The sequence below is a fragment of the Actinia tenebrosa genome, unplaced genomic scaffold, assembly GCF_029948245.1.
Source record: "Actinia tenebrosa isolate PJP-AT-01 unplaced genomic scaffold, QUT_ActTen_1.0 PGA_scaffold7__59_contigs__length_16204524, whole genome shotgun sequence".
In the NCBI taxonomy this organism is placed as follows: domain Eukaryota; kingdom Metazoa; phylum Cnidaria; class Anthozoa; order Actiniaria; family Actiniidae; genus Actinia; species Actinia tenebrosa.
The window spans coordinates 11120019-11141863 of record NW_028292584.1 but is presented as its reverse complement, the minus strand read 5'-3'; the positions used below and the strand labels follow the sequence as shown (position 1 = coordinate 11141863).

Here is a 21845-nt window from a genome sequence, read left to right as displayed (position 1 = left end):
TATACATACTTTTAAATAAAAGATAGGAATGTAGGTGTTTCTCTTTTTTGTTTTTATTAGGAGAAGAGGGGAGTAGAAATAAATTTAAAAGGGTGTGGGTGAACCATCAAGTTCATGAACTTCAAAGTAGCAGATGATTTTTTTGGCCAATATATTATTTTTTTCACTTTTCCAAAATTATAGAGTACAAATCTCTAGTTTTCTGATTATCCTTATTCTGCTATTTACATCTTGACTTGGTTACTCTGGAGATGACAAAGTAGACACTTTTCGAATCCTGGCAAAATAAGGGGGGAAAATCTATTCATAATACTTGATTGTTACAAACTAGCATGTCATAACTTTTTCTTCAAGGAAAAGATAAAAATAGATTTATTATAGTTGCAAAGGCGAAGTAGCTTTTTTTTGACAAAGAGACTGACGTGCGTCAAGCGGTCGTAGGTGTTTGGTTGAAGGCGGGGAGTGGCTTTACAAAGGAGCAGAGGAAATAGGAAGTGAGTCAAAACTGGTATTTTACCTTGTTTACATATTGAAATGGTAGCCACCGTCTGAAATTAGTACTCTTTATGAAAGCTCAAACATAAATATTGACACAGATAATCCGGCGACCGGTCTACCAAAATAGTTTGGTCGGGTTAGTTTTATTTTAACCGTCAAATGTCATTCTTGAAGGGAAAAAAAATGAAGGGGGATTTCTCATTAATAATAATAATAATAATAATAATAATAATAATAATAATAATAATAATAATAATAGCAATAAAAAACCTTTAGATCTATACTCCCTCAGCTGACTCGATTGGTACAAATCTAGGGCCAAAGTCAGCACCGTATATGTTTACTTTCAGGGGTTAGTCCGAGTGCCGCACCGGTTTCCGCTGGTTCCCCCGTACTTATCGCTCTCAGGTCAATCAATTTGTACAATCTAGAAAAAATATATAACCATTAGTATTAGCTGCTATATTAGGATAAGCATCATTGTTCTTGGAATCAACCAAGTAGCATGGGTCAGTGCGAGGATGTAAGACCAAGCGACGTCAAACATCACTCTGCGTCAAAATATGTAAGTAATGACGTCACCTACATAACGGAAATGACAACGAAGCGTACCAACGCTATCCCCCTAGAGACTTCTACGGCTTGATCGGTTATGTATTTACACAGACGACTCGAGAGACGGTAGCGGTGACAGCTCGAAAATCCTGTATCACAACAAAAGTACTTTCCTCCGTCCGCACAAAAATTGAAGTCTAGACAAAATGACAAAAATATACAGTTTACTGATGCTGGTGATTTCAATAAACCATAAAGGTAAGAGTATAAGGTAGTCAAATATATGATGACTCACTCTCAGACTCGCAGATCAAATATACGAACAAAGGCAATTTATTAACTTTGCTGTCGACTTTGATTTCCCTAGACTATTCCTATATTCCTTGGCGAGAATCAGAAGCAATTTTCTAATTTTTTTATCGTTCATACGTGAACTGATAATCATGATCGGAAGTTTAGCAAGATGTTTGGTATGCTCTGGCGAACTTAGCGAAACGTGATTCGCGTAGCACAAATACTTTGTGTATTTCCAACCAAGGGTTTAAACTTTGTGTTATCATAAATTGGATATTATTGGTTTTATATGCAACTAATTTGTGTAAGAAAGTGAATTTAGTTTGACCATCGATAGTGAGCTTTTAAAATATACAAATTTTAGGCAATTTTATAAGGTTTGTGATATTAAGCTTATATGTAGATATAAATAATTCGGTCACTTAGCGAACCTCATATATAATTGACTAAAAGATGCCCAAATTGTATTTGCGATTGAACACTATGAGCTAGTTTCGATACACGTGATTTTGATAATTTATTATCGATTAATGACCATGCCTACATGAGAATCTGATATTGCAAAAATTGATATCAGCAAATTAGCGCTTAAACTTTGTTCAGAAGGTCAACAGTCATGTTAACAGAAGATAAACGACTACATAAACGTTATAAAAAAACGTTCCTCTCTATCGAGCCCTTAATGGACAAAGAATTCATTTACGGTAAATAATCTCGCTAATGCGTGTGAAAATGGCTTTGATCCAAAAGTTTACCTAGTGAATGATTTTTTTCGTGTAACTGGTTTTCCGGTAAATAATTTGATCGTTGACATCAATAAATATTGACCCTTTGGAGCCCACAAGGAAGTTACCTAGAGAGCCTGTCAACGAGTATCACGCGATAGTACTTATGTTTCTAACCACTTGTGCTTTTAGTCGTGTTTTGGGTTTAAGCCAAGAAGTTCAGAACTTAGTATTTCCTAACACGAGAAATAAAATATCCAAAGCGCTTATAAAACGCTTACACAAGTATATCAAATAGCAGAACATATTTCTTTCCTATGAGTTGCGGCGCCAATTGCAACGGGACTTGTGGCGTAATTGCTCATTCACCAAGCGACACTTTTATCCCTTTAATTTCACTTCTATATTTAAAACTCATTTATCATACAGCTAGAAATTATATTTTTTTCCTGATGAAGCTTTTTATGAAAGTATATAACTGCTCCTAGTATTGTAAATAGCATAGTTTTTGTACTGAAGAAAGCCGATTAGGCCGAAACGTCTACGAGAATAAAGTCCATTTGACCAGCAAGTATTTCGTGGATGTCTTCCACTTTATTCTTCTTTATAGTACACCTATTTCAAAAAACGTTGTCATCGCCAAAGGAGATTGGCGATAGGCCATTAGATAGGTGTATATATGTTTTCTTATATTAAAAAAACACTATACACATGAACCGTTGTCTTTTCATCTCATCGATGTACGAACACTCGTTTCTCTAGCTCACTCTTTCTTTTGCCCTCTTTCCTTTTACGAATAACGATAACATTAAATGAATGACAATAAAAGCGGGTGAACTTTCTCAAATAGGAGAAACTTGATTTATCCAAGTAGAATGGTCACGGCTAATCATACTCGTTTACCGAGAGGGCAAAACCAGGCGAAACTAAGATATAACTTTTGTATATGTCTCCCTTTGATAGCTCCGTTTTTGTTCAACTGAAATTTGTTATTATAATTTTTTTTCACCAGCTTTAGGATTTGAATGGAACACAAAACGTCTGCCTTCAGTCATAAACACAGGGGGAAACATTTCTTTACAATGGACTTATACTTTAACTCAAAATGAAGAAAAACAAGCTCAGTTATTCTCTCTAATTATCATCGACAAAGAAAGATACCTATATAGTAATGAATGGATAACATTAGCATTCAAGGCTCCTCTTGGTGGATTTTACCATTCTGTTGTACAATCACCGTTTATACAGCTAACACAAGACCAAGGTGCAGGATTAGTAGTTTATAATGTCACCTCTCGGTCTGAGACTAGATATAGATGTACGTTTATCAGTGGATTTCCTGCGCCAAGAAGCATTGTCACACCTAATATTCAAGGTAAGTAGTCCAAGTAAAATGCAGCTAAAAGCACGCTACATCTCAGTGATGTATACATTCTATATGCAAACTTTGACCCCCGCCCTTTCCGCCCTCTTTTCGATCTCTTTCCTTCCCTCCGTCCCTTTTTCGTGCTTCCTTCCTTTATTTTTGTTGTTGTTCTATTTTCTAACCAAATTTGATGAAATACATAACCCCTTTCTTGTAGAGTGTCTACACTTATTCAGTAGTTTCACATTTTTCGGCAACAAAATTATCGTGAGAAGCCACATTTAGATATAAAGCTTAAATTTGTTCTTTTTATTAACCAGATATTCCAACGAAGATTCGTTTAATTGGATCACGTCCCAACGCAGGCCGAATTGAAGTTTATCACAATGGACTATGGGGCACTGTATGCAACAAAAAATGGGGACTTACAAGCGCTGCGGTTGTATGCAAAATGCTGGGGTACAGAGGCGCTACACTTCCGAACTGTGGAGGTGCTTGTGTCTCAGGTAGTGGACCGATATGGTTAAGTAACGTAGTTTGTAAAGGAGACGAGAACACGATAGATGACTGTACGCATGGTGAGTGGGGAAACCATGACTGTAGACATGGAATGGATGCTGGAGTTGTTTGCATGCCATCTTCAAGTACAGCGTCTACAAGGGCTCCACCGCGGCCAACAACACCGACATTTGCAGGTACTTTGTAGTAGAAATTAAAAGTAGTACTGATTACCGAATAGGGATCTAGGTTTTGCGAATCATTAATGAAAACTGCAAATATGCCTGAATCATGGGCATAGAAAGGTCGGGTTTAATAATGATATGGCATTAAAAGATATGACAAAATGTCATGCAGGCGCACATAAAATGATCACATCGTTACCAGGGACACTACGATGTGATAACCTAAAATAAGATAGTAAGGCTCGTAATCTTTTTTTAGTTAAAGGCATCAAATGGCATCAACGGATGTCTTATCTATAGCTGTATTATCCCATAATGCTTATTAGAAATCGTCTTTCTATCTCTAGTACACTATAAGGCTTATGCTCTGCTATTTTCCTTTTCCCAGTTCGTCTAGTTGGAACTAACCAGTCAGATTCTGGAAGGCTGGAAGTATACCATAATGGAGACTGGGGTACTGTCTGTGACGATCAATGGGACATCAACGATGCTAAAGTCGTTTGTCGTATGCTTGGCTATTCCTTCGTCAATTATACACATTCCTTTGGGGACCTTATGCCTGGATCAGGGAAAATTTTGATGGATGGAGTCCGTTGTTATGGGAACGAGACCTCTCTGAGAGACTGTCTTTTTAACGGTTGGGGTATAACTGATTGTGGTCATAAAGAAGACGTTGGTATGGCATGTACCAATCAAGCTCCAGTTACTAGTGTCCCGACACCAACAACTGTCATGCCTACTCCCTCCCCCAAAGGTTGGTACTTATCATCATATAAATTTGTTATAGCCAGCGGATCGCCGAAATGTATGGTTAGGATATACAAGGTTATAAAATGATACTCGTATTGGTAGCATAAGGACTCAACACATAACTGTTATACATAACATTACTTTTCTTTATCCTTAAGGTCCTCTGAAGACACAACTAGACAATAGCTTGCTTTCTTCATAGAATTCCCACGAAATATTTTTATCTTTATTTAATTTCACTTTTAGAAATTCGTTTGGTCGGTGCAAATCGATCAGATTTTGGTCGACTTGAAGTATACCACAGTGGATTTTGGGGTACTCTTTGTGGTGATATCTGGGACAGCGACGACGCTAAAGTTGTGTGTCGTATGCTGGGATATCTTTTCGTAAAGTACACTGGTGCTGTAGGAGTCAACATCCCGGGAAGTGGTAGGATTCACTCGGTTGAATTCAGGTGTAATGGTACCGAAATGTCATTGGGAGACTGTGGATCTTTTAAGCGGAGTGTAGCAAATTGCAGCCACGATAAGGATGTGGGAGTCTGGTGCACTAATGTCACCACAACTGAACTTCCTACTACTGCTGCATCGCCTACCACTTCTGTTCCGCCTACCACTACTGCAGCGCCTACCACTACTGCAGCGCCTACCACTACTGTTCCGCCTACCACTACCGCAGCAACTACCACCACCACTGCTGCACCATCTACTACTATTGCATTACCAACCACAGTCGTTCCGATAAGAGGCAAGTAACAATTACTTATTCAACAATATTAAAGCTAGTATAAGCGCAGGTCGACTCTTCTTGAACTGGAATGTCTAACAGGTTTTTTAATTTTTTAGATGTTCGCTTGGTTGGTGCAAACCGATCAGATTTTGGCCGCCTAGAAGTATATCACAATGGATCTTGGGGTACAGTATGTGATGACAACTGGGACAACATTGATGCAAAAGTTGTGTGTCGAATGCTTGGATATCTTTATGTGAAGTTTACTGGCGCTGTAGGCAATAATATTCCAGGAAGCGGCAGTATTCTCATGGATGAAGTTAAATGTAACGGAAGTGAGAAATCATTAAGAGACTGTTCTTTTGATGGATGGGGCAAGTCTGATTGTGGCCATAACGAAGATGTTGGAGTATGGTGTACAAATATCAGTACACCAACCACTGAACCACTTACTACCCCTCGACCAACTCCTTCTGTTCCAGGTAATTTCAGGCAAATGCAGCTAATATAGTTCAAAATTATTTTACAAAAAGGCTGAAAGTTCATATAAGCGTACGATGACTCTTCTTGAACTGGAATGTCAAGTAGGTTCTTTAATTTTTTAGATGTTCGCTTGGTTGGTGCAAACCGATCAGATTTTGGCCGCCTAGAAGTATATCACAATGGATCTTGGGGTACAGTATGTGATGACAACTGGGACAACATTGATGCAAAAGTTGTGTGTCGAATGCTTGGATATCTTTATGTGAAGTTTACTGGCGCTGTAGGCAATAATATTCCAGGAAGCGGCAGTATTCTCATGGATGAAGTTAAATGTAACGGAAGTGAGAAATCATTAAGAGACTGTTCTTTTGATGGATGGGGCAAGTCTGATTGTGGCCATAACGAAGATGTTGGAGTATGGTGTACAAATATCAGTACACCAACCACTGAACCACTTACTACCCCTCGACCAACTCCTTCTGTTCCAGGTAATTTCAGGCAAATGCAGCTAATATAGTTCAAAATTATTTTACAAAAAGGCTGAAAGTTCATATAAGCGTACGATGACTCTTCTTGAACTGGAATGTCAAGTAGGTTCTTTAATTTTTTAGATGTTCGCTTGGTTGGTGCAAACCGATCAGATTTTGGCCGCCTAGAAGTATATCACAATGGATCTTGGGGTACAGTCTGTGATGACAGCTGGGGCAACAACGATGCAATAGTGGTTTGCCGTATGCTTGGATACCTTTATGTGAAGTTTACTGGTGCTGTAGGCAATAATATTCCAGGAAGCGGCAGGATTCTCATGGATGAAGTTAAATGTAACGGAAGTGAGAAATCATTAAGAGACTGTGCTTTTGATGGATGGGGCAAGTCTGATTGTGGCCATAGCGAAGATGTTGGAGTATGGTGTACAAATATCAGTACACCAACCACTGAACCACTTACTACCCCTCGACCAACTCCTTCTGTTCCAGGTAATTTCAGGCAAATGCAGCTAATATAGTTCAAAATTATTTTAGAAAAAAAGACTTAAAGCTAGTATAATCGCAGGTCTACTCTTCTTGAACTAGAATGTCAAGTAGGTTTTTTATTTTTTAGATGTTCGCTTGGTTGGTGCAAACCGATCAGATTTTGGCCGTCTAGAAGTATATCACAATGGATCTTGGGGAACAGTATGTGATGACAGCTGGGACAACAACGATGCAGTAGTTGTTTGCCGTATGTTAGGATACCTTTATGTCGTACATTCAGCTGCCGTCGGCGATAGGATTCCAGGAAGTGGCACGATTCTCATGGATGAAGTGAAATGTAATGGAAGTGAGAAATCATTGAAAGACTGTGCTTTTGATGGATGGGGCAAGTCTGATTGTGGCCATGACGAAGATGTCGGTGTCTGGTGTACTAATACGACAACTGCACCTTCAACAACTCCTCGACCGACCATGCCCGGTAAGTCAGGAGAAAATCTTAAAAAAGTTGTTTCATAAGTTTTAAGTCCATTATCACTATTTATAAATTAACTGTTGTGAATGTCGCGTTCTGATTGGTTTGGAGCGTGTGCTATCTAAAATAACGGTTATTGTAATTTGTACTTTATAAAAGAAATAAAAAAACTTGCTTGTTGTGCTACGCGTCGTGCTTCTCATAACACTTCATTTCTGTTCTGCCAATCCCCGCGTGCTTTCTGACTGCACACAATTTCTTCAATCATAAATCTTACTGATCGATCCGTCTTCATATTACCTCATAGCTTATTTTTATTTACTAATTACTCGTTGCAGCCTTTTCCATCCGCTTAGCTGGTGGAACGTCCAGTTTTGGCCGAGTTGAAGTGTTACATAATGGGACATGGGGCACCATATGTGCTGATCATTGGGACGTAAATGCAGGTATTGTTGCATGCCGAATGCTGGGATATCCTTACGTCTGGTTCAGCGGAGTTATTGGCCCAACTCTCCCAGGTTCGGGTCAAATTTGGCTAGATGATGTTAAATGTACAGGCAACGAAAGTTCACTCCTGGACTGCTCACATAGAAGTTGGGGAGTGCATGACTGTAAGCATAGCGAAGATGCCGGTGTCCAGTGTGGGAATACTGCTACTCCGCCTCCACCAACCACTCCTAAACCAACGACTCCACCGCCACCAAGTAAGTTATGGTATAAATACTAGAGTGTTTCGAGTGTCGATATTCTAATACCATGTGATGTCATTGTATGATCTCATATGGCAAGTTCACATTCTAAATTGTCTGTTAACTAGTGATTTAAAAAAGGAGTGCAGTGTAAACGAATCGTTTACATCTGAGTTTGTAATCGAAAATGAAAAATAGAGTTGCAATGACGCCTTGAGATAGCCGTGCCCTGACTTGTATCTCCAATGTAATATTATTTTGGAATTCGATATTTTATTAATTTGGATCATTATTTCTCAACATTGCTTGTTTTCATAGAAATCCCCATTCGTCTGGTTGGTGGCAAAACTTACACCGAAGGACGAGTCGAACTTTTCCACAACGAACAGTGGGGAACAATTTGTGATGACAACTGGGACATCCAAGACGCCCACGTTGCTTGTCGTATGTTAGGTTTACCCGGAGCAACCAGTGCTGTTGTAAAAGGTGGATTTGGACCAGGTACGGTCAAGGACATTTGGCTTGATGAAGTTGCATGTGTTGGAACTGAATCTTCCCTCGCTTCCTGTCAACACTCTGGTTGGGGTGTTCACGATTGTTCTCATAGTGAAGACGCAGGTGTTGTCTGTCAGAGGGCAGCTGTTGATACGAAAGGTACTTTATATATTTACAAGTAGAAAACAAAAACTTGTATAGACCTTTTTTTTTTCCATTATAGACTACGTTCATTACCTAGACAACGAGCTAATGCGCCATCGTGGGAATGACACGTGGTCTTTAATGGTAAAACATTGCACCGCAAGACGAATAAAATACAAAGCCTATCTTATTTAGGTTTCGACCTTTACACATGCTACTCTGTCATTGAGTGCGATTGCTTCTTGGTATTACAGGGGCGTTCCTTAGTATTCTCTATTTACTTCGTCACTTCAATCATATAGTAAGACTAAACCAAAGGTTTTTTAAAATCTTTTGCCCTTGTAATGAAAATATTTTATATTTCATTAAATATTTTCTTAGTTGCTGGATGCAATTTCGACATCGATTACTGCTACTGGCAACATGATGTCACAGACGAATTCGATTGGGTCAGAAAAAGTGGTCAAACAGACTCCGCTGACACGGGTCCGTCTGCTGATCACACTTCAGGCAAAGGTAAGATAAGGGATATCATAAAGTTACATGGGCAGACCCATGCAGGACTTTGGCATAATGGCGTCATTTGACTTCCACTGCCAAGGTGCTTTGCGAATTTTCTTTCTTATTCAAATTTGCATTTTCTCATGAGAATAGTAAATCAAATGGTCCTATTTAACTGAACAAAAGAAAATGTGCATGGAATTTTGGTGTTGGTAATCAAATGACGCCATCATGCAAACGTGCTATTTCAATATTTTTTGAAATATGTTAAAACATCTTCTTCCTTTATACGTCATTTAGGTCATTATGTCTACGTAGAGACGTCCGAATGCTCTACTGGAGATGTAGCTAAACTTGTTAGCCCGCTACTTGGAGCTGAGACACGATGCCTGTCATTCTATTACAACATGTATGGAGCTACCATAAATACACTGAGGGTAAAGGTGGGAAAAAAATCGATTTGGGAACTCAGTGGGAACCAAGGACAAAAATGGTACAAAGCAATGGTACCATTGAATTTTACAGACCTATTTCAGGTAGTTATTTGTCTGGATTCATTATCTAATTTTCCATAAGTTATAGAAATTATGATGCGTTTAAAGTATGTGAAAGTACCGGTGCGGGAATTATAAGCTCAATATAGATTTCTTACTCTATGTATTGCCAATTCCAGGTGGCGTTTGAAGGAGTATGTGGTTTGGACTATCGAAGTGATATTGCTATTGATGACATCCAATTTACAAATGACACCCAGTGCACTAAATATGCTGAAAGCGCAGGTACGCATTTACGATCGAGTTTTATAACTACTTTAATATCACCATAACTCAGATAACTCGCTATAAATATAGATGTTTCACAAAGAGAGTATGTATTATTTGCGATTTCGATTCGTGAATCTTTTTAAATACAGTCTTCAATTTCATTATTTCATTTTTGTTTCTATCAATCCATGGAGTACATGTTACGTCATAGCCACCATGTTGGTTGACGATAACAAAGCATTCCTTATTAGCTTCTATTGTTATATCAACCAATGGCGGTTGTTTCATTGTTATTTAAATCTCGAGAGGTTTTGAGTCAAGTGGTTGCATCCGAAGAATGCTGAATAACATTTTTTCTATCCATATTGTAGTCCCTGCTAAGGTGACGTTCATATCGGGCAGTGTGACGGTATCCAATGGAAATAACGCTAGTTTAAGCTGTTTTGGATCTGGTTCTCCCACTGCTGAGGTCAAATGGTTCCGTGATAACAAACTAGTGGCTGGTGGATATTCCAATTCTAATTACACTATAACAGGAATTACAATTAATCAAGGTGGTGAATACACATGTGTTGCGACCAACAAATATGGATCGGAAAGAAAAACAGCTCGTATTTTCGTGCTACGTGAGTATCTGCATTTATTGATGGTTTTCACGGCGGCCATGTTGGAGGAACTTAACAAAAAAATTGCCAATGAATTCTTTTGTTATATCCTCCAACATGGCCGCCGTGTCTTTTGTTATTTGATTCTCTTGGGAATGGTTGAAAACCATCAATATGTGATACTGAGGAGAGTCGACATCGTGTCAACATATCAGTCATTTGATTTTTTTCTGCCATGAAAATCGACATTATTTATATGAAATATTTGTGTATCTATTAGTCTAATTTTAATAGATATTTGTTGAATGCATATTTTTGACTGAATGTGGGGTGGAATTTACGTGTAGCGTTTCAACAATAGAATTTTATTTTTTTACAGACAAGCCAATGAACACCACCACACACTTTAACGTGTCTTTTGATGCAGCGATGCCTGGGGATACTGTTGCCATATCATGCACAACAGATGCGAACCCTAATGCAACATGCAAATTATATCACCATGATAACAAGCTTACTGCAGGCGTAATTCATAACTTTACATCATCTGACCAAGGAGAATATAACTGTACCTGCTCTAACAGCCTAGGTATCGGCTATGGAGTGAAACCTCTCACTGTGTATGGTAAGTGCATTCGTAGTTACTTTAATTGTTAAATTGGTTAATTGGCTTAAACTATAAAAATGGTTTAGTGGCTTATATCCACGAGGTGCATAGGGTATATGGCCGTCACTAGGACTTTGTAGAAGGGAGTTCGTGTTTGCCATTATCATCCATTTGACAACTTTGGTCAGATATTGAACCTCATATTGAGGCTCGCATCCTCCAACCACCTCTGGCTAGTGACAGGCACCTGGTGGATATATAAATCTGTTCTGTTTATATTTAGAGACAGATCTTGTGTGAAAAATTTTTCTTTTAGTCGTGATTGGAAGGAGCAAATATTTAAAAAAAACTTTTTTTTCCCCCCAGAAAAACCTGCCATACACACCCTTTTTCCAAAATCACAAAACGTGAGCGAGACTGGACCTTTCTCTATTTTCTGCAACGCCACAGGCAACCCACAACCAAATATAACATGGTTCAAAGTGGGCTCAAGAGGCAAATTATTTCCATCTGGTAAAACTCTTTCGATATCAAGCAGCTCAGTTGATGACGAAGGATTCTACACGTGCGTTGCTGATAACGAGAGGCGCAGGGACAAAGCTAACTCAACGGTTATCATACATTTGCGTAAGTCAAGCATCCTGAGATTACCTCTCCTTTTCTTGTTATTTATTTTGTCATTTTATAATCACCTTTCGTATACAACAAATTTGAAAAAAAGAAGGTTGCATTGTTTGATGGGTAGCCGATATGCTTGGCTTTTGGGGAGAGTATTTATACAAAGACATGCTTGAAGAAAGGAAATTATTTTTCCAGTAACTGAAATCAAAGATTATTAGATGCGAAGTGCAAATAATAACGCCCTCCTAACGCCCTTGAGCCTTAGCTTCTGTGTCATTCCTCATCAGCAAAAAATGTGCATAATACAAAATCTGTGTCATTTGAGCATGTTTTTGTTTATTTGAACTGATAAAAATATGTTTTCCATTCAACAGGAATCCCAAGAATAATAGGCGCACCACAAAATGTTTCTATTGGCGAGGACGTTACTCGTAACATCAGTCTGCACTGTAACGTAACTGGTATTCCTCGACCGAATATAAAATGGTTCAAAGAAGGCAGTCCAAGTCCAGTGGCATATGGCGAAAAACTGTCGTTAATAGCGAGGAAGGATGTTATGGGAACCTATGAGTGTGTGGCAGTAAATGGGATAGGAAATGCAGCGAAGGCCAAAGCGTCTGTCAATATAATGTGTAAGCATCTATATTCCTTACATCAATCTCTCTTGCTCTGTCTGTCTGTCTGTCTGTCTTTATCTATCGTCAGTCATTCAGCTATCCACTCATCCATCCATTCATCCGTCCACGAACAGTTCGATATTGCATTAAAGTGATCATTCACCAACCATCATTCACCAACCATATCCTTTCAGACAAGCCATATTCTACAACCTTAATCAGTGATCGTGCCAACCATTATGTACTTGGCAACAATCCTATCAACATAAAGTGTTCATCCATGGCAAATCCACCGGCCAATCGCTATGAATATTACCTCAATGGCAAACACTTGATCACAAGTACAACTGGAGACTACAGAATTGGAAGGGCAAAATCATCTGATCAAGGGACATACACCTGTTATTCTGCTAACGTGATAGGCTATGATAACCACAATGCTTCGATAGATGTTATTGTATATGGTAAGTATTAGTAGTTTATACATGTTGAATTGTTCGCCTGTCATCCGTCTTTCAGCTGTATATTTTGTATCTTCTTATCTGCCATTCACTGTGTTAGTTTTTTGTTTTACATGAAGTTTTGTCTTTTTGAAGCTTAAAAACCCGTTTTCACATTTCTTTGAACAGGACCTCTTTCTATCGACACTGCCCCCTTAAACACAACCGTTACTGAAGGTGGTAACGTAACATTGTTTTGTAACGCAAGTTCTTCCTCCAAACCCGTGATAACATGGAGGAAATCCGGTGATACCTCTGCAAAATTTCCTAATGGACTGCAACTTCATTTGACCAATATACAAAAGAAGGACGCTGGAATTTATGAGTGTCAAGCAGATAATGGTATAGCAGCACCAGACATTGCTAAGGCATCCATTGTAGTTCAACGTAAGTATCTTATATTATCAACTATCAAAGACCACTTCCCAGTTCAGGGTAACTTTGATTTTAAGGTATCCCATTTTCTCGTCCATTCCCCACGTCCAATAAATACAGCATGGACCGTCCCTTTATTTTTAATTTTTATTTTTTTATTATTTTATTTATTCATTTATTTATTTATTTATTTTTGTCTCCAGATAAACCAAACATTCCATCGCTTGTGACATCATTGGTATCCACCATAATCTACCCTAATGAGTCCTTCTCGTTAATCTGCACCGCAACAGCAATTCCTTCTGTAACGAATTATGTATTTTACCACGATGGAGTACAGATCGGCCAGTCAGTTAACGGTGCCTTTAACTTGACACACGTGTCTCAATCAGGAAATGGAACCTTTTCGTGTGCCGCTGAGAACGTTATTGGTAGAGGACTTCAAAAATCGATTACAATAAAGTTTTTAGGTATATTTATTCACTGATTCATAATTTCCCATTTTAAAGAAAGGTGACATTCTCTTTAAGGCATTTTAGAAGACACGTGCACATTCAAAGGTTCTACAACTGTACAATCTTGCAGTATAAGTTTTTTTAAGCTGATTATACTTTCTCATTCTAAAGAACGTATTATTCTTTTTAAAATAATATTTTTGATTAACATTCACACTTGTGAAGACACATCAATCTTTCTTACATCTTACATCGATCTACTCCTGATCCATATTTTCGTCCTTTTTTCCTTATTATTTGCTTCAAGCACCTTTGATCTGTTTATTCTCCCCATTCCAAAGCACGTGTGATTCTAATTCTCTTTAAGGCAATCTCCTTACTTACTTGCTTCTTGACTGGGATTTGATTTCTAACTTTTTATCTGTTTCCCACATTAGTTTGCGGCAGGAAGATCATAGGAAGCTCAATCCATTCTCAAATCGTGGGTGGAACAACTGCGCAACATGGTGCTTGGCCTTGGCAGGTTCAGTTGGGTTATGAAAAAAGCCCAACTGTCTTACGGCACATATGTGGTGGTTCAATTCTTAACCGGTACTGGATCGTGACAGCAGCTCATTGTGTTACAGAACCAAGTCCCTCTGGACACACTGCTGTAGAACCACAGTATTTAAACGTTTCGCTTGGTAGGCACATTCCTATTTGCTCGATTTTCTTCTAAAATCATTGTACCATATTTTTGCGACCACAATCAAATACCCGAAGGCAATTTTTAACCTCAAAGGACTATTTGTTAGTGTTCTGATACTTACAATGGTCGATGCAAACGTCTGCTCGTTTATTAGGAGATCCCCTTTGACTTGAGAGAGAGAGAGAGTTAACTATGGTTAACTCGGTTTTCACCCACGTGACTTGGTGCATGACAACGGTTGCTAACCGCCATATTGGTGCACAACATAGTGTAAACAAAAGAGATTCATCACAATCGAGCGACTAAAAGTCAATATTTTCAGCACATTTTCTATAATGGTTCTTTGTTTAATGGTAAATTGTCATACCAGGAGTGTTCGTGATAAGGGAATTTCCCTCTTTCGTGTTCCATCGGTTAGAAAAAGTCAAGGAGAGGAGGCAGAAGAGCTGTCGATTGAACGACGTAGAAAGTGGTTGGCCGCCATTAGTAGGGTTGGGTTATCCGAAGAAATCATCAACAGTGGGAGAATTTGCAGCCGTCACTTCGTTTCTGGAAAACCTGCTGCCAATTGGGATAAGTTTAACGTCGATTGGGTGCCTACATTAAATTTGGGACACAACAAAACAGTAGTAAGTGAGAAAAACTCTGATCTTCAAGCCGCGCGAAGTGAACGTGCAAAAGTGAGAAGGAAGAGACAACAGGAAAGAGCATTGTTCGAGTCAGCTGCAAAGGTAGCGAAACTGGATGAAGAAGGCGCTACAATCGACAATATTTCTTTTGACTCTCCTTCTTTAACTGAGGAAATCAGCCAGATCGCAAATGACCTTCAATCAGCGAGTGATAAATCAAAGTCGCACTGCCAAGATGGCGATTTATTGGACGGGATTACTTCGAAGCTGGAGGAACTTTGTAAGATCACTGACTCTAGCACACAAACAAACGAAGTTAATCCAGAAATGACCGAGTCAAGCACACAAACTGAGGAGTTAGATTATATGTTTTCTCAGCCAAAGAAAGCCCCTTTCGATCGCGAAGATATGCTGGAAGATGGGAAGGTACTATTTTACACTGGATTGCCTTCAGCTACTATTTTACAAGCTGTATATGAACATGTAGCCCCTCATGTGGCAAGAAAGTCGTTGAGCTTAACGAAGTTCCAGGAACTTGTCATGGTCTTGATGAAACTCCGACTTAATGTGCCATACTTGGATCTTGCATACCGTTTTGAAGTGTCTGCACCAACTGTCTCCAGGATATTTTTTACCTGGATAACAATCATGGACATACGACTCTCTCAACTAATATATTGGCCTGAGCGGGATGAACTATGGAGAACAATGCCTCAATGCTTCGAGTTTTCGTTTGGAAAGAAGACAACAGTGATTATTGATTGTTTTGAGGTCTTCATAGAAAGGCCTACCAACCTGCTGGCAAGAGCCCAGACCTTCAGCTCCTACAAACACCACAACACTGTAAAGGTATTAATTGGAATCACTCCACAAGGCACCATTTCCTTTGTATCAAAGGCCTGGGGTGGCAGAACATCTGATAAGCTCCTCACTGAAAACTGTGGTATTTTAAATAAACTTGTGCCTGGTGATCTAGTAATGGCCGACAGGGGATTTACAGTTCATGAAAGTGTGGCATTCAAGAGAGCAGAGCTTGTTATACCAGCGTTTACTAAGGGGAAGAGCCAGCTGGACCCCATCGATGTTGAGAACACCCGAGGAATTGCAAATGTCAGAATTCATGTGGAGAGGGTAATCGGTTTGCTGAGGTGCAAGTACACAATTCTGAAAGGGACACTGAGCACTGACTTTCTCATGAGCAATAAGGAACAGGTACCAGTCATTGATATCATTTTAAGGGTGTGTTCTGGTCTTGTTAACCTTTGTCCACCAATCATTCCATTTGACTAGATTATAAACATACTAATTATTACCAAAATTTAAGAATTTGAATTTATTTATAAAGATAAAAATGAAATACCAGGATATTCTTGTATTCAAAATGTCATAATGTATTGGTGACACAAGAAATATTTTTCTGCTTTGTTCCTGTCAGAGTAGCTATTTTATTTTTGGACATTGCTGATGAAAACTAGTGTATCTTAATTGTTTATTATTAATTCTCAAATTTACTACTATTTTGTTGCATTTAAAGCACAATAGAATGTAGTGGTCTTTTGTATCACCTATTTCAAAAAAACAGTTGTCACTGCCAAAGGCAATAGTCGATTCGAAGGTGTAATATATGAAAATAAACGCAAATAATCAAAGCCTTTAAAGTTCTTTCAGGCTACAAACAACACTGGATATCTCAAAACTCATTAAAAAAAAACAAAAAAAAAACCAAGTGATTGTTGGAACTATGAATAACCTATCACCTTTCTCCTTTAGCGATGACAACCTTTCTTAAATGAAATAGGTGTATAGATATGTTTTTGTGTAATGAATATTCTAGTGGATCGAAACCAACTGTTATTTGCTAAATAGCTACTATGATTATTAACAACTTTGTATTTCTTTCATGGTATTAATGCATTTGCTCTTCTAAAACAACATTACTGTTTCAAATAAAGAGTAGATGATGGCTAGTGAACACTAGCGTGTTCTAAACACATATTCTAAACTGATGGAAACATTGTAATTTTACCAATTTCCAAACACTGAGCCAGATGTGGGCGCATTTTGGGTATGTCAAATGTAAAGTCTCGTGGGCTGAAACCATAAACCAGACACGTAGCAAATGCTATGGCAAAGATTCCACAGTCACTCCCATTCAGTTGTTGCTGGACTGTTACATTTTCTATGCCTACATAGCTGTCTGCCATTAAACTCTCTACCTGTTCTTCAACCTCTTTGGCAATGATATCATGGTAGAGACTATCATAAAGGTTGACCATGCCTGGTCTACATCCAATAGAGCTTATACAGACCCAGTGCATATGTCCTGTATGTAATATTTGAACAAATTCTGAAGTGACAACATCAAAGTTCCTAATGGGGCCAAGGGTTGTTTTTTGAAAGCTCTCTATCAGAGGATTGACTTTCTGTAGATGTACTTGTGCTTTCTGAATTATTGTACAGTCCAGCCATCCAGTAGGTGAATTAATGATGTCAAAATGACTGTCATTGAGGCTACCAAGGGAAGCCCTCTTGTCTAAAACCCCTTTAGTCACTTGTGTTATTTTGACATCCGATTCATCATCACTGGAATCAATAATTGATGAATAACTAGTAGATACAGCACTAGCATTATTACCAATGATTGTACTTTCCTTTTTGTCCAATTTAGCTGCTTGCATTTGTGGAATACTGTTTTCACATTTTAATTGGCTTGTTGATGCAGCACTAACAGTGTTGGCTTTTGAAGAAGAAGAACAAGTGGTAGGACCAATAGAACTAGATGCAGTTACTTTGGCTGCTTGAGACACCTTGCAATTGCTGCACACCCACGTAGTTTGACTATTGTTAGGCATTCTTTTATAGTCCAGACACTGGAGATGGAAAAACTTTCCATTTTGGCAATTTTCACTGTGACATTTGAGAAGCCTTTCATTCATCATTGGTGATGAGCCACATACACAAATACTGTCCAGTTTCAAAGCTTGATCATTATGTGTGCACTTAGTAGAACTTGTCTTTGGTGCTTTTCTTGGCTTTTTGCATTGAAATTCTGCTAGCAAGCGGCAGTTAGGACAGTACCAAACATCAAGGACTGAATCTGATAAATGCAAACATGTCTGGTGAAATTCCTTTATTAGGCACTTTGGGTTACTGCAGTGAATAGTTCTTCCTTGAGAAGGCATTCCACAGTAACAAATACCAGAGGACTTGTTTGCTGGTTTTATTTCAGGTAAGTGCTGTTTTCTTGTATACCATCGAGCAAGAATCTCAGGTAGTATGCATGTCTGCCATACTTTTGTAACTTTGGGAACGATAGCTTCCCAGTGACTTGTTTCTGGGAGAATTCTTTCAATGAAGACTTGAGGTTTGTTTTCGCTGAATGCACACACGACAAAGTCACAAAATTGGCGACCAGTTATAGACAATTGTTGCTGCACTTGGTAATAATACTGGTGCTTTCTCTTTAGTCGAAATATTCCATTCACTTTCTCTAGGCAAGAACTTTTCTTAAGCACATAACTTTCAAAGTCCCAGTTTTCAATAATGTAAGGGCACTTTACTTCTCCACACCCATCACCACAACAGGAGCAGGAACAGAGGAAATCAGGTGTTGCATGCATCCAGGGATGTTGCTTATCAATGAAAACTCCACACTTTATCAGTACAAAATCTTTGTGGTTTGCAGACATGAGATGGTTGTAAGTCTCTATGGCTTTGCCTTCATTTTTGATTCCATGATTGATTGCTTTAGATTGCACACTAAACAACTGTGGATAGCAAATGTTTTTAATAAGTGAGATAGATGGTTGGTCAGGATTTGTATTGGCAACAGAATAACTCATTGAAGCCCCAACACGACCAGCTCTATGTTTAAAAAACGCAGTTCCTTTTGATTGATCCCTTGTTTCCTGTTCTATTAATTCTATCTCGGAATCAGAAAGAGATAGTTCGACTTTGCAGCACTTTTGTAACAGCTCTGGGTAGTTCAGCTTCAGATTCTCATGATTGTAAAGGGATGGTATCGTTAGAACACGCCGACTTTTTAGTACAAATTGATCAGCATAAGGAGCCACTAGAGAAAGAATGACAGGCTTTTTTTGGCTCTCATTTAGTTTTGCAAAGAAGGTTTTCATATCCGTTTCTGTAGGGGTGACATTTGGGACGGACTTCGTTTTCCCTACCGGAGTGCTAGTCGAAGGTTGTACACCATCAATTTTAACGTCTAATTCATCTTTCAACTTTCGAGCTGATTTAAAATTGATGTCTTCAACTTGAGCGTACGGTACTTCGTTTACGTAAGTTGGGAGTAGCCACGTACATTTCACTTCTGTGCAGGCCAACTTTCCATGTATACGATTCCACGCCTCAATATAGAACAGTACGCTCCCTACATGAGAGCAGCACTCTGCTAGACCTGCTTTGCAACCAAGGCAGTGGGCAGATATTATCGTTCCTTCTCCATTAGCGATAATCCAAATTGGTATTGGCGGTTCATTCATTCGCTGCGAATGACGAACTTTTCCTAACACCACGAACTTATTTCCAATGGCTTTTCCTTGAACGCTCGTTATGAAGCCCGATACCATTTGATTGTAACTCTCTAGACTCTTGAAAGCCTTGAACTGCCTTAAAGTATAGAAGCTGGTTTCCAGCACAAGATAAGAGAGAAGATCGGTGGCTTCGATCGGTGGCAGACATTCTGCATCTAACTTCTCGCCTTGTAAACACGCGGGGTCGACTCCAATACCTTCGATTTTTTTTAAATATCTCGTTCGAATGTGATTTTCAAGCTTTTTGGCGTATTCAGATAAGACAATTGAAGAGGTATCTTCAATTCTTTTCTGTTCTTGGGTTTCGTTTTTTGAAATATCGACGAGTAAATCCTCGGACATCGCATAATTCGAATCAAAACATAAGCGCACGTGTGTGATTTGACATATGCTAATGAGCTTCCTGTGCACCAATATGGCGGACACTAAGTTTTAATCCGCTCGTGACGTCACGTGAAAACCGAGAATACTATAATTTTAAAGTGTTGAACTACAATTAAAAATATTTACATTTATTATCAAATAAAATGATTCTAGATCTAGTTCTTAATCTGATCTCCTCGCATTTCAGGTGAACAGTTCCTTTACAGAGCAGACGGTGCAGAACAGAACATTCCAGCAGAGCAGGTCATCGTCCACAAAAACTACAATAATCTGGATTACGACATCGCTCTTATCAAGCTGAAACGTCCGATCTCCTTCAACGCGCATGTTTCTCCTGTTTGCCTTCCATCCTTCGATTTTGCTGCAGGAACAGCGTGTTACGTTTCCGGATGGGGAAGGATTACTCGATTTTCTGCGGTCTCTGATGTCCTCCAGGAAGCTGCAATACCTCTCATGTCAAGAGTAACATGCAAGGACCACTATAACAGCATAAAAGACGTCACAAGTCGAATGAGATGCGCAGGAACCTTTGGCCAGTCCAAAGGAACATGTAAGGGAGATAGTGGTGGCCCACTTGTGTGTACTAAGAATGGACAATGGTATCTAATGGGCGCCACAAGCTGGAGTTCTGGGGGTTGTGCAGATAGTGGGTATCCTGGAGTCTATAGCGATATGATGTACTTTAAAAGTTGGATACAAAATATTACAGGGATCATACATTAAATTGCTGTATGTGATGCCTTGTATAGATACCCATTCAACAGTCACCAAGCTATCAAATAGACTTTACATACATAGCAACATATTATATTTATTATGCATACATACATGTACATATATTTTTTTATGGAAATGTATTTTTTTTAAAGAGTGATATCAAATGGGAATGTCAAACAGAATGTAAATGTAAATGTTTTCAGCACGTTTTCAAATGCCCTAACCAATGACAGTCAATGAGGACAAAAGTTTGTGGGTGTATTTGGATATGGCATAAAGCTAGTACCCCGTTTTGAAGCGATGGCTGAGATCTGCAGATGAACAATTTCTTTTATTGATTTTAAGTTAAAACATATATATTTTATGTAAGAAATAAAGATAAATAAAAACAAAAAAAAAAAAAGATAATTTTAGTGGGCAGCACCTTCTCTTTAATAATTTAGTGACCCATTGCCACGAACCTTCATCTTGTAATTTCACTGATATGCTTATGTCAGTATCATTTCAGCCGAGAGTCCCACCTAATGCTTTGACTGAGCTTATCCAACGATCTCAATAAAAGCGGATGGAGATCGATCTGGAATCTAAATTTTAATTTAAAACAATTTGCCAGCGTAGCCCATCACTCGAAGCTGTTGGCATATTTCACATTCTTTTCATTGATATGTGCTAAGAGTATGTAAAGGTACCAGCAATTTCTTTTGATTGACGGCAATGTATTGATTATTATCAATCACGTGACTTTTTGGAGTTGACTTGGGGGGAGGGGGATAATTAACGATTAATACATATATATATATATCTCATAGCAACGCTAATAAGCCAAAACATGTCAAAATAACTTCTCAAAGTATTCTATCTGACTACTTCCAAAGCCTGAAATCTATTTCGACTCGGATTTTAAATTTTAAGTTCCGACCGACAATGTCTTTTGTTCTACTTTTATTTCTGGAGTCACAACAAATATTTTCATGA

General features: G+C 38.6%; 2 protein-coding genes across 2 annotated transcripts; both read left to right on the top strand.

Annotated features, from left to right (window-relative positions):
• The first annotated feature begins 1174 nt into the window (after positions 1-1174).
• Positions 1175-21281, top strand: LOC116302846 (uncharacterized). The gene is made up of 23 exons (XM_089040229.1): positions 1175-1311; positions 3085-3447; positions 3759-4133; positions 4510-4875; positions 5118-5618; positions 5717-6082; positions 6206-6571; positions 6695-7060; positions 7185-7535; positions 7868-8233; positions 8537-8872; positions 9239-9373; positions 9659-9894; positions 10032-10137; positions 10494-10748; positions 11107-11352; positions 11701-11961; positions 12330-12587; positions 12767-13036; positions 13202-13459; positions 13651-13917; positions 14340-14585; positions 20341-21281. Exons 1-23 carry the CDS (start codon positions 1260-1262, stop codon positions 20874-20876), a joined length of 6882 nt encoding a protein of 2293 aa, XP_088896355.1. The 5' UTR covers positions 1175-1259; the 3' UTR covers positions 20877-21281.
• Positions 14833-18217, top strand: LOC148905596 (uncharacterized). The gene is made up of 2 exons (XM_089040041.1): positions 14833-16431; positions 17888-18217. The coding sequence occupies exons 1-2, from the start codon at positions 14926-14928 to the stop codon at positions 17945-17947; spliced, it is 1566 nt and encodes a 521-aa protein (XP_088896167.1). The 5' UTR covers positions 14833-14925; the 3' UTR covers positions 17948-18217.
• Positions 21282-21845: the final 564 nt, after the last annotated feature.